Genomic DNA, 12,759 nt, shown 5'->3' with positions numbered 1-12,759 from the left:
AGATGAAGTAGCGATTCTTTTACTCCATCAACAAATAGTTGTAATCTTACTATGTTCAATTGTCCCAGTAAAGTAACAATGTTAATGTTCCAACAACTCGATGATCTTAAATTAATTGCTGAATGACTCAATATGTAAACCACAAAAATAAGCTGGTAAAGCTGTTACAAGCTAATTCAATCGCTTTGTGCCTCAGAATGCCTCAAAATTTGTGGCAGAATCTTATTCAACCATAAATGTGATGCAACTTGAACATTGAAATTTCAGTCTTATAATTAATAGCAGGACGGACGGTATAATTCACCCCGTCTCTTCTCATAAAGTCTTTTTCCCAACAATGTTAATATACGGCATAACACTTATCTTAATTCAATGAATTTGATGATCACTAGCATTGCAGGTAATTTGTTCACTTTGTGCTGCCGTATAGGACCCGAAGGGTCTGAAAACCGCCGCCAACGCGGCCGGCGTTTCGCAAAAAACGCTGCTTCAGGGCGGACTACTTTATAGAGAAACCTTCTTCTAGTGTAGTCGGGTTCAGACTGAAATTGTTTTCAAAAATGGCCGCGCTAGATTTAAACAATTGTCACATTATCACTCAAGTTCTCATGTAAACCAATGTGATACCCATGTTTGAAAGTTGGTACATAAAAGCAAATAAATAAATAAATAATGCTGGATTCTCAACAACCTTAACGTGGTAAATGGCAGCAGAGAAAGACCAAAATGAACCATCCAGTCTGCCCAGTTGAAATCTGTCCTTTTTGGACAGGTGAGCGTATAAATTCCCTTATGAGTGGTAAGGATAAATGCAACATTTGAATGAAATCACAATTCCCCTCACTTACAACCTGCACAATGAAACTGTCCAAATGTCTGTCTAACAAGTGGGGGAGGGGGAAAGAAGGGTCTATGCATGTGATCACATTTCTTGATACAGTGGGTTGATCTGTGTGATTTACAGCAAAAGGAAAATCTTTCCGGGCTATAATTCACATTTGATTTCTTCCCTGTGGATTTAAAAAGGTTTATCCTTCTTGCGCTATGTTACGGTCTTTAGAAAAAAGCAGATGGCCTTGGTTTTCCAGCTACAGTTTTCCTTCTATTTTATTACAGCATCCCGAGCATGTGCATTGTCCTCAAGCATTCTGGCCACTGAGTAAGACTTCACATCAGGACCACTGGTTTCACAGATTGCATTTCATTCTTTATACTTTGAGCCAGATTTAAATAGGTACACGTGGGCGTAGATTTGTGCGTGCAACCCGGCGTGCACAATCCTACGCCCGATTTTATAATATGCGCGCGCAGCCGCACGCATGTTATAAAATCTGGGGTCGGCGCGCGCAAGGGTGTGCACACCTGTGCACCTTGCGCATGCCGAGCCCTAGGGGAGCTTCGATGGCTTCCCCCGTTGCCCCCCACCTTCCCCAATCTAACCCACCCCCCAGCCCTACCTAAATCTCCCCCCTTTATATTTATTTATGCCTGCCTCTGGGCAGGCGTAAGTTGCGCGCGCCAGCCAAGTGCTGGTGCGCGATCCCCGGGCCCAGCAGCAGTGGAGAGGCCTCTGGCCACACCCCACCCATTTTTTCAAGCCCTGGGACTTACACATGTCCCGGGGCTTGCGCGCGTTGCTGGGCCTAAGCAAAATAGGCTCGGCGCGCGCAGGAGCGGGTTTTCGGGGTTACGCACGTAAACCTTTTAAAAATCTGCCCCTTTATTTTTTGAGTCGAAATTCATGACATTTCATGAAAGTTTGTATCAAACTGCTACATCCCTTAAACAGCTGAGAAGTGTTTTTTCTATGTAAACCTGTAAAATGAAACTGGTATACAGATAACCAGAAATGTGCTGCCCAAACTACAAAAGTCCTGCTGGGATCATGTTTGTAAGAAATCAATGTCTTAAGTTTCTATTCCGTGCCACCTACCTGCTTCATTTCTTGTGGTGTGTACAACATGGTTCTAATAATCATCACTCTGTCCAGAAGATCCAGGGGTATCCCATGAGGAGATACTATGTCCTCTGTGCCTCTGGAAACATACAGAGAACAAAACGTTCATCAGCAGTTTAAATATGTATGTAACCACACATTTTGGCAAAAAGATTTAGGATTTGGATTTCAGGCTTAATTATTCACCTTTTTCCAAAATCAAGCTTGATGAGTTACATTAATGTATCGGAGGTATTTTCCTGTCCCGCTGAGGCAATGGAAGATGCACAAGGTCACAAGAAGCATCACTGGGAGAAGCAGGAATTGAATCCTAGCTTTCCCCGATTCTTAGTCTGCTGCTCTAAACCCTAGACTACTCCTTCACTCCATTTACAACAAAGAAGAAAAAAGCAAATGTATTCTATAAATAAACTATATAGAAATGTGAATGTTAAAATGTGAAAAGAGCATGAAAGTGCAAAAATACCAGACATAAAAGATTCAGTATTATACCTGTAAAACCTCATCTTGTACCCTAATCACAGAAGTAGGAAGGAGAAATTTAATCTTACTTGGTAATTTCCTTTCCTTGAGTTGTCAGACCCACCGACCAGAAGATGGAGACAAAGATTAACAGGCTTGCTAATGTCACCCCACATCTATGCTGACCTCAGCTTGTCTGTATTACCTATTCTCTGTGAACAAGCATCACATAACAGTCACACAAGATGGGCGACGTCATCTGACATCAACAGGCAAACAGCAACCGAGCCTCCAGGGTTACCTTGTGACTCTTCGTCCCTTCCCGATTATTGATGTTTGCCACCATCGTTGCATTATCCAAGATCATCCTCACCATCTTCCCACAAACCTTAGGAAGGAATGACAACGCTCTGCGCACCACCCTCGTTTCCAGGTGATTGATAGACTAGGCTGCTTCTGCTGGCGCCCACAGTCCTTGCGCCTTCCGTCCCTGACAGACCTTCCCCCCAACCTTTCAGGCTGGCATTGATGATCACCACCACCCAGTCTGGAATCTCCAGGTCTACTCCCTTTTCTAAATTGTAGCGATATAGCCACCACGAGAGACTGGATCTGGATTCCTCCTGCAGAGGTAAGGAAAGATGATACGCCTCAGACAGTGGTGACAGTAGCTGACACTCAGCCCAGGACACGGCCTGTGCCCTCAAACCCACAGGGATCTGCCGCCTCTTACAAAAAGGTAAGCAGAACAAATGGCCTCTCTAAGCCAACAAGATATGGTAGCCTTAGAGGCCTTTCCCCTTTCTTCACCCCACTGAAGAGAACAAACAGATGATCTGAGCGACGAAACGCATTAGTAACTTCTAAATATCGGAGAAGAGTCCGCTGTACATCCAGAAGATGTAATTCTCTATCCCGAGAAGAATCTTTTGATCACTCCAGAAATCCCGGAAGTTCTACAGTCTGATTGATATGAAAGGAATACACCACCTGAGGAAAAAATGAAGGTACTGTTCTCAACGAGACTCCGTCCCTGGAAATTTGCAAAAACAGGTCCCTACACGACAGGGCTTGTAGCTCCAAAATCCTTCTAGCTGAACAAACTGCCACCAGAAAAAACGTTTTCAGCGTCAAATCTTTCTGGGTCGCTCTTCGCAAAGGCTCAAAAGGAGGTCCGCAGAGGACATGAAGAACCAGGTTGAGACTCCAATCCAGACAAAGCTTTCACATCGGAGGACATAACAGTTTAACCCACTTGAGGAACCTAACAACATTCAGATGAGTGGACAGAGTCCTACCCTGAAACCTGCCTCTGAGTGCTCCCAAGGCAGCCATCTGCACACAAAGCGAGTTGTATGTCAAACCCTTGGACAACCCCTGCTGCAGGAAGTCTAACACATGCGACACCTCCACCATGAGAGGATTAAGGCAACGCTGAAGACACCACCCTTCAGTTTCCAGACCCTAACATAAGCCATAGAAGTCACCGGTCTTCTGGACTGAAGAAGCATGGTGATGACTTGTTCAGAGTAAGCCTTCAAGCGTAGGCTCCTCCTCTCAAAAGCCATTCTACGAGACAAAAGCGATCCTCCCGAACTGAAAATATGGGCCCCTGATACAGCCACCCTGGGAGATGAGCCAGTCTAAGAGGGTCTTCCACTGAGAGCCGTACTAGATCTGCGAACCACGGTCTCCGCGGTCATTCCGGTGCTACCAGAACTATGCTTCCGGGATGAGACTCTTAAGCGCCTGAGGACCCGACCTATGAGAGGCCAAGGAGGAAAAACGTACAGAAGGATTCCCGTCGGCCAAGGGCACACCAGAGCATTGAGGCCCACCGACCAGACTTCCTTTCGATGACTGAAAAATCTCTCCATCTTTGAGTTGATGCGTGTTGCCAACAGATCCAATTGGGGATAACTCCCACTCCCCTGGATCCAGCTGTCATCTGCTGAGGAAGTCCGCCCACACATTGTCTTGCTATGTGCGATGCGGCTAGACCTTCAAGTTTACGCTCCGCCCAGGTAAACAATCCCTGGGCCTCCAGCGCCACTGCATGGCTCTTCGTGCTGCCCTGCCGACTGATTTATGCCACAACCGTGGCGTTGTCTGAGAACACCCAAACCATTCGACCTCCGACAAGGGGTCATGATCAGAATCATGCATCCAGAAGTTCAAAAAACTCTTAAAGACCTGGTTATTCGAACAGGCTTTTAATGAATCAAATGAAATTAGCAGTTAATTATAGTCACAGTCCTTCATTATGACTACTGTTTTTGAAAAACTACAGGATAGAAGATTTTGGAAATAATTATGGGAGTCAGGAAGGATAGGTTAGAATCCCTTAGTTGGGGAAAGGGGGCTGAATTAGTGATTTATTATGATTTAGTTTTAGATATAATATATAAAAATTGTAGGTTGAAAAATGAATAATGTGGGTTGTAGTATTATTTTAGGATTGTTTTATTGTGTATCAAATGAGGATTTTTAAATTTGATATTGGTTTTATATGGTAGCTATGATTTTAGAGTATTTTATTTAGTTTATTGTAATTTAATTTGAGATGTATTTTAGGTACTGATAATTATTTTCTGTACTGTTAACAGACTTGATATCTTGTGAGGAAGGTCAGTATATAAAAATGTTTAAATAAAATAAATAAAAAGGGGCAGAAAAACCTCCAGGGCTCGACGGACCGCCCTTGTCTCTAGATGATTGATGGACCAGAACTTCTCCTTTCGCTGCCACAGACTTTGCGCCAACCTGTCCAAGCACACTGCTCCCCAGCCTGAGAGACGTGCATCCTTGGAAATCACCACCCACTCCGGAGGCTCCAGGTCCATCGCCTTCTCTAAATTGGGATGAGACACCCACCATGAGAGACTGGACCTGGACTCCTGCAGCAGAGGCAAGAGAAGATTAAACTCCTCTGAACAGGGTCTCCACCTGGACAACAGTGCATATTGAAGAGGTCTCATATGCGCAAACACCCACGGAGCCAAGTCCAACGTGGATATCATGGACCCCAGGACTTGTAATAGTCCCACACCGTGGGCACCGCCAGACGAAGAAAACGCTTCACCTGAGACTGCAACTTCATCACCCAGTCCGCTGCCAGGAAGACTCTGCCTTGCTGAGTTTCGAAATGGGCCCCTAGGTAAGCCAACGACTGAGTTGGCTCCAAATGACTCTTCTATACATTTATGACCCAACCGAGCAACTGTAAGGTGAAAATCACCCTGCAGAGACCTCTCGCTGTTCACATCTCCAGGGCTTTTAAGTGGTGCAGATGAATCCATGTATTTTATGGTTTTTAATTGTTTTACATTGTTTTATTTATTATTTTTATTTTATTATTGTTCATTTTTGAAATGTATATTTATATGATTATGCTGGCAGAATTAACTGAGTGAGCTCTCAATTCCCATTCAAACCAGAAGTGTCAGGAACCTTTAATAGATGAGTGCAGAACAGAACTAAAGCGTCACTGAATACAATAGCCAAAAGTTCAATACAATAAATACAAATACTAAATGTTATTCAGGGAAAAAAATATGCTCTCTTAATGATATGGAAATATTTACCAGTAGATGGCACTCTACTTTCAATTTGTGAAAATACAGACCCAAGGACAAATATGAATCACTATCCAAGGGACTGAGCTTCTCCTGCAGGTGGATTCCTCAGGCAGAACTGTTCATAGCTACTCTGAAACCAGACAAACATGTAAGACTACATGTGCTCTCTGCCTTTGCTTACCCATATCCCGCTCTGCTACACACCCCAGAGAAGTTTTACATGAAATCTACATCAAGAGATAATAAGAATGCAAAAATTTTCAGATGAGACCGCTATCAACCCAAAAAATGTTTGGATAAGTTTTGTACTCATTCTTACTTTGTCCAATCCCAAAAAATTCAAAATGAAAATGGATTAGTTACAGACAGCCTCAGTGAACATCTACAATTATTTTTCTGCTGTGTAATTGGGCTTTAGGGGGTGTGGTTTGGGGAGGGGTCATTTTCCCTATTAAGAGTACAGGGAAAACTCCCTCATTTGTTTTTAAGGGAAGCAGGTGGTCAAAAAATTGCCTAAAACTTCCTGCAGGAAGCTGAGATAACATGATTAAAATTTATAAGCAATGAATGTCTCTGTGATGGTTTGTAATAAAAATTTGTTTCCTACAATTTGTTTTCATAAACTCCAAGCTGAGTGAGAAGAATTTGCCGAATACCTACATGGGAAGGCAGGGCAATTCAGCTGTAAAACATTTCCAGACTTTGCAAAAAAAAAAAAAAAAAAAAAAAAAGTTACATGAGGGGATTTTTCCTTTTCTTTCTGCACACTCACCAAAATTTTGCTGGTGTCTCAGTTCAAAAGGAAACGTTTAAAACTTCCAGGAAAAAAATGTCAGGAAGTCTATTACAGATTTCAGCTTGACCAAGCCTGCCACACAGAATCCTAATGTGATTTGTACTTCTCATGCTGCAGGGCACAACCACAATGGTTCTGATCACTAGATTATTCCTGAATTTCTCATAGCACTGCTTGGATGAGCAGGAAGGCATTGTTTTGTATCATTACTACTGAATTGTGATTCACTGATGTATTTATACATTACAGATATATTTTATAGCTTGATTTATTTTTGTATTTTACACTTATGTTGTATCATTAGATTATGTTGTATTTTGACCACTACTGCTGTAAACCACTCAGGTCAAATGTCTGTTTGAGGGAAGGGGTCTACAAGTATAACATAACATACCATTTATCCTGGTGATATGGCTAAACTACAGTTCCTGTATGCTTGTTGCTGGGCAGCTTGCAGAGTGGGAGAATCCCACTGGGACAAGAGGCATTGCGTATATTCAGATTATGATTGCCTATGCACTACACCAATCAGGGCAGAAAAGCAGCGACAAAAAGCTGAAGTCTTCCCCAGCCACAGCTCTTCAAATGCAAGGAAGACACCTGAAGTCTTACATCCTGTCCTTAAAGAAGCAACTTCAAGGGCCACATCTTTTAAAAGGTCTTTTAGTCTTTCTCCCCACAGAATGAAGCTGAACATATCAGAAGCAGTGCCCTTCGTTTAATCATAGGCTACTTCCAGAAGTGACCACACAGTGCCGCGAGTACCAGGACCATGGAAGAAAAAACACAGGACAGGAGGAGAAGGCAGCTTTCTAAGATTCCCTGTGCATGGATTGCGACAGTAAATCCTCCCAGTCATTCACCCTTTCCTGCAATGCTCTGCTGCTTTCACCTGTTACATTAAATTAGCTGTCAAGGGACAAAGAGGCACCAGACAGCAGCTTTTGTAGAGACATAGAAGTTGTGGAAAATAAAAGTATTAGAACAAAATCAGCACCCTCTGCCTCAAAGTTAAACAAAAAGATGTATAAACATCTCATGATGCCTAATCTCTTTCTATGGTCTCAAAATTTGCATGTTATGACTACTAACAATTGGCAGGGAACTTTCAAAATCTTTCATAATGTGCTCTGATCTCTCTGAAATTAACTGCACTGAACTTGATACGATTCTCTCCAGGAAAGAAAAAGACAGGGAGGAATACCATAGAAAGTGTGAGTCTGGGAGAGAGGGGGGCACACTTACAGGGGGAATAACCAGACACAGATATGATGATTTTATAAAACCAGTTTTCCTATAAAACGAGAATGGGTCCCAACCCAGTCCCTACAGCCAGAAATGGTATTCCAGTACAGCTATTTCTTCTGCTGCTTAGGACTGCATGAGCACATGTTGGCACCAAAAGAGAAAACAGACAGTACCCCAAATCTTGGCCCTTTAATAGCAAATGACTTGAGATAAATAAACCACAAGACACAAATGCAATTTTCAACTCTGTACCTGATAACACAGTTGCCTCGGTTGGTAGCAAAGATGACAATGGGAGCAATTGATGATTCAAGAGCTCGGTGCAAATACGTGAAACACTCTATATCCAGCATGTGAACCTCATCAATAAACAGCACCCCTGGCACCAGTTCAGCAATGCCCTGGTCAATATATTTATTCACTACCTTGTTGATTTCTCCTCGAAGCTTGTCTGAAAAACAAGAAATGAAAAATCAGAAACCTCTTGTGTGGCCATTTACATGTCCTGGGCAGATATGCCATCTCGCAAATCTACATTGTCTGAAAGGGCCATATAAGTTGCTTAGTGCCCTCTTCCCTCAACTACATTGGCTCAGCATAATTCAGCATAAACATATAACTTCTGAGATACATATTTTAAATACTGGTTAAAGCTGAGATAATCTGGATCTGAAATTAGTGATCAAAACAGAGTTTTCTTCTAAAAAGGGGGGAGAAACACTTTCATGTTTTGTCAGCTTTAAAATTTTCTAAATCACTTTCATCTGGGAGTAGGAGATTTTATTACGCAGGTTGGCATTACTACATTTCATCATGTACCCCAGCAGATTATACTTCACAACAAACCCAAATGGGTCAGGTACAGTTCCTGCAAAGCAGCACACTCAGAGCAAAAGCCAGGGATGTCACAATGAGGTACTCATCTTCAAATGAACATGGTGTACCTGTGATTTCCGTTTTCTTAGGTTTCATTAACTGTCCCATCATGGAAAGGATATCCTGTCCACCCTAGAAAACAGAATAGCTTATGTCAGTGGCAGGTCACATGATCTTACTCCCTGCTTTATACATACATTTAAGATCCTTCATTTTCAATTTGACAACTTTTACTAAAAAGATTTGCAGGTTTTTAAGAATGTTTGTTTGGTTTCTTCTAGTTCTCACAGATTATAAATGCATCAAAACCGGAATGGTTCTGCTATTAGCAACTGAACAGCAACCTGAAACAAAACTGATAACACTATCTCCAGCACCAAGTTAACTGTCAGAATGTTATTTGTTCCCTGTGTGTTGCACAGTCCACGGATTCAGTTTAAACATGCTTCAGCTTTCCTTCACTTCAAACTTATAATGTTCAGGGATCTTTTGATGAATTGATGTTAGCCTATTAAATCCAATTTTGTTGGAAAAGTGTAAAAATGAAATTACATAATATTTACTCAAATTTGAAAAGCAATCTGGAAAGGTTATAAAATATAAAAGCCATGCTAACCCCCATAGCTCAATGGTGATGGTGCTCATATAGGAGACCTGGGTTCAGCTCCTGAGTCCAACAGATACTGGCCAGACTTGGGGTGATTGTACACTGGATTGAGAAGTGAGTGGCAATGAGTGGCTCAACTGTCATTGTTGCTTAGTGCCCTCTTCCCTCAACTACTACATTGGCTCAGCATAAACATAACTTCTGAGATACATATTTTAAATACTGGTTAAAGCTGAGATGGATCTGGATCTGAAATTAGTGATCGAAACAGTTTTCTTCTAAAATGGGGGGAGAAGCACTTTCATGTTTTGTCAGCTTTAAAATTTTCTAAATCACTTTCATGTGGGAGTAGGAGATTTTATTACACAGGTTGGCATTACTACATTTCATTATGTACCCCAGCAGATTATACTTCACAACAGGTCCAAATGGGTCAGGTACAGTTCCTGCAAAGGTACTAAAGGCCCAGCAGAGGCTCGTTCTGACCAACCTAGAAATCCAAAGCAGCATGAGGAAGCTGCTGGGTCAAAAATAAAAAATGGCAAAATTGCTGAAAGGTGGAAAATCAAATATTTATTTCGATTTTTATATTCCACTTTTTGCACTTTTTTTTTCAGCATAAGAAATAGTGTTATTTTGATTCATAATTAACATGTCAAAGCTTTAAAAAATGGTGACCCGCTGGGGGGAGGGGCATCAAATGTTCTGGCACTGCTTGAGAGTTTATTCATAAGGCCATCTGCTTTCTACCCTCCCCTCCTTTTCATAAAGCATTCGGGTAATTAAGATATCTAGAATACAATCAATCAATCACATGCCATTCTGGTTCTGTAACTCAGAGTGGACACCGACTGCCGTTACATAAGCAAGGCAATGAACAGCAATCCTGAATTTCCAAAACAGTTTGTTCACACATGCTTGCAATCTGAGGCATACAAATGATGCCCTGCAAAATACTGCCAACATCAGCTTCATGTCTCTGCTCAATATAAGAAGTGTTCTGCTTTGTAGTTCTCATGTTCCTTAAATTGCACAGAAGCTAGACTAAGGAGGCTACCACGATGTATCTCAATGGCTAAAGAACTTGGAAATGAGAAGAAAACGCTGCAAAGCATGGCTATTCATAATGCAAGTGGATAGGTTGGTTTGTTCTGCCTCCCCCCAAGTTATTTTTATTGATTTTGTTGGTATGTTTATGCTGTCATTGTCTTAATTGCTGGTTATTTCTGTGTTGTGATGCACTGATGGGTGATTCATTTGCCTGTATTTGCTATTTATTTATTTTATTTTACAGGTTCTTATATACTGCCCATACTAGGGGGGGGTCCGTGTATGCTTAGTATGTAATCACCTGGAGCTGTTTTGTTTAGGCGATAAATAAATGAAAGCTTTAAATAAATGAAAGCTATAAATAAATGGTGTCGGACAAATTAGTAACTGACTAAAATGACCATAACACATTTTCAGAAGTATTTAGATTCCAAAGATAAGTGAAAAGAACTTGAATGCTGCCAAAATTTGCCACTTGATTTTGCAGTTAAAGCTGACCTCACCAAAATGCCTCATTACCTTTAAAAATATATGGCTTTCATATTAGGTAGCTCATGATACACTCTCATGAACATTTTAGCCCCTTATGTGCTCTAAGAATTCCTCCAGCTGGTTCAATACCTGTGGTCTAGCATTGGCCACATCCAAGTCATGTAAGGTGACATCCTGAATAATTTCCTTCTTCTTGTGCACATCACCCTTGGGCAAGGGGACATACTCCTCAGCTTCAAGGTCAAATTCTGTGGCATAGGTATCGCACCTGCCTTGCCGCTGTAGGAAAAAGGGAGGGGAGAGCACAGGTGCAGAGTGAGTTTCCCTGCCAAGTCCCTGATTGATATGTAGCTGATAAAGATAAAGGGCTTGCTTCACAATTACAGTCCTGACAAGCTTCTGCTGACAACTCAGAACGGACCCTCCTTTCTGCTTTGGCAAAAGACGTAGCCCATCTGCCTATCGCAAAGCTCTAGCTCTACTGGAACAAAAATAACATTTTACTCTGATTTTTTCCCCCTTTCTTCTGTTAAAGAGACACTTCCAAATCATTAGTTAAAGATAGGTGAAGTAGTTTTACTAATATGCAAATGGGCTAGTTATCTAAGATGCTAGAAATTGTGCTCATCAATGTCAAGGCAAGTTAAATGTCAGATTGGATAGGGAAAGAAATACCACTTAACTATATTTTCTTCCACAAGCATACAGCTAATGGTGAGAGCACCTGTGTTAAAGGAACTATGTAATGTTCTTTCAGAGAACAGAAGATCTAGTTATGGTGAGCAAAGCTCCCTCCTCTAATATTTAATTGTGTCATCTTTCACGTTTTTCTTGCTTCAGGTCCAAAGAGGTAAATAAACAAATACAGGATACTAGAGAAAAATCACAAAAAAAAAAGGAGTTAAGCCCTCACAAGTGCTCTTGCTCTCCCTGTCACCAAGGAGTGGAAACTGAGGGCAATATCCCATTCTGATCTTGCTCTCTATACAACTGCAGTTTGGCAAAATAGTCTGTGAGGCACCCCATCATAGAAGCAGAGTGCATAATAGGAAATAACATAAATGAACACTTTAAAAGGTTAGAAAAAAAATATTAAAGCCAAATACATATTGCACCAGGATAGCCCAACAGAAACACTGCAGTAAATCTGAGAAAGCTAAAAAGGCAAGTGAATTCACTGATCCACCCTGTTAATGAGGCTGAGACAGAGGTTTCTTATTCTTACCTTCACAGCTCCACTGTTTGCTTCAATGTAAATCACATCTCCTACTTCTACCCGTTCCTTCTGCAAACTTTCAAATATGCTGGGGTCAAGCTGAAAGAACACATATATATACATTTGCAGGTCAAAGGCTGATTTTATATGGATGTCAGACACTTAAATAAACTTTGTCAAGGGTAGTTGCTGAAAAAAAACCCATACGCTGTCATCGATGAGAAACTATCAGTGTACATGGAAAACAAAGCATCAAAACATCTTCTATACTAAAAATATCAAAATAGTTGCAATAAACTTGGTAAGTGGAAAAATAAAAAAAGAGGTCATGGTAGATTCAAGTTTATGGAAATGTAGTTTATTTTCAGAAAAATCCAAAATTAAACAAAAAAACTTGTCTAAATCCAACAAGCATCCAAATCTTTTTTTCCCAAAACAAACTCAAAAGCTATTAAACTTCTTGCAAAGCTTTATCCT

General features: G+C 41.2%; 1 protein-coding gene across 1 annotated transcript in view; it reads right to left on the bottom strand.

The window, feature by feature from the left end:
• The window catches only part of RUVBL1 (RuvB like AAA ATPase 1), a 45,991-nt gene that overhangs the window by 27,327 nt on the left and 5,905 nt on the right, over window positions 1–12,759 (bottom strand). The window contains exons 5-9 of the mRNA XM_029601307.1: window positions 12,292–12,381; window positions 11,196–11,345; window positions 8,986–9,049; window positions 8,294–8,492; window positions 1,934–2,036 (exon numbers count right to left, since the gene is read on the bottom strand). Of these exons, the coding sequence (XP_029457167.1) occupies window positions 1,934–2,036; window positions 8,294–8,492; window positions 8,986–9,049; window positions 11,196–11,345; window positions 12,292–12,381 (606 nt within the window). The remainder of the gene's footprint in view (window positions 1–1,933; window positions 2,037–8,293; window positions 8,493–8,985; window positions 9,050–11,195; window positions 11,346–12,291; window positions 12,382–12,759) is intronic.

This window comes from Rhinatrema bivittatum, chromosome 4, assembly GCF_901001135.1.
Source record: "Rhinatrema bivittatum chromosome 4, aRhiBiv1.1, whole genome shotgun sequence".
In the NCBI taxonomy this organism is placed as follows: Eukaryota; Metazoa; Chordata; class Amphibia; order Gymnophiona; family Rhinatrematidae; genus Rhinatrema; species Rhinatrema bivittatum.
The sequence above is the reverse complement of the archived record's forward strand: the minus strand, read 5'-3'. Positions and strand labels throughout refer to the sequence as shown.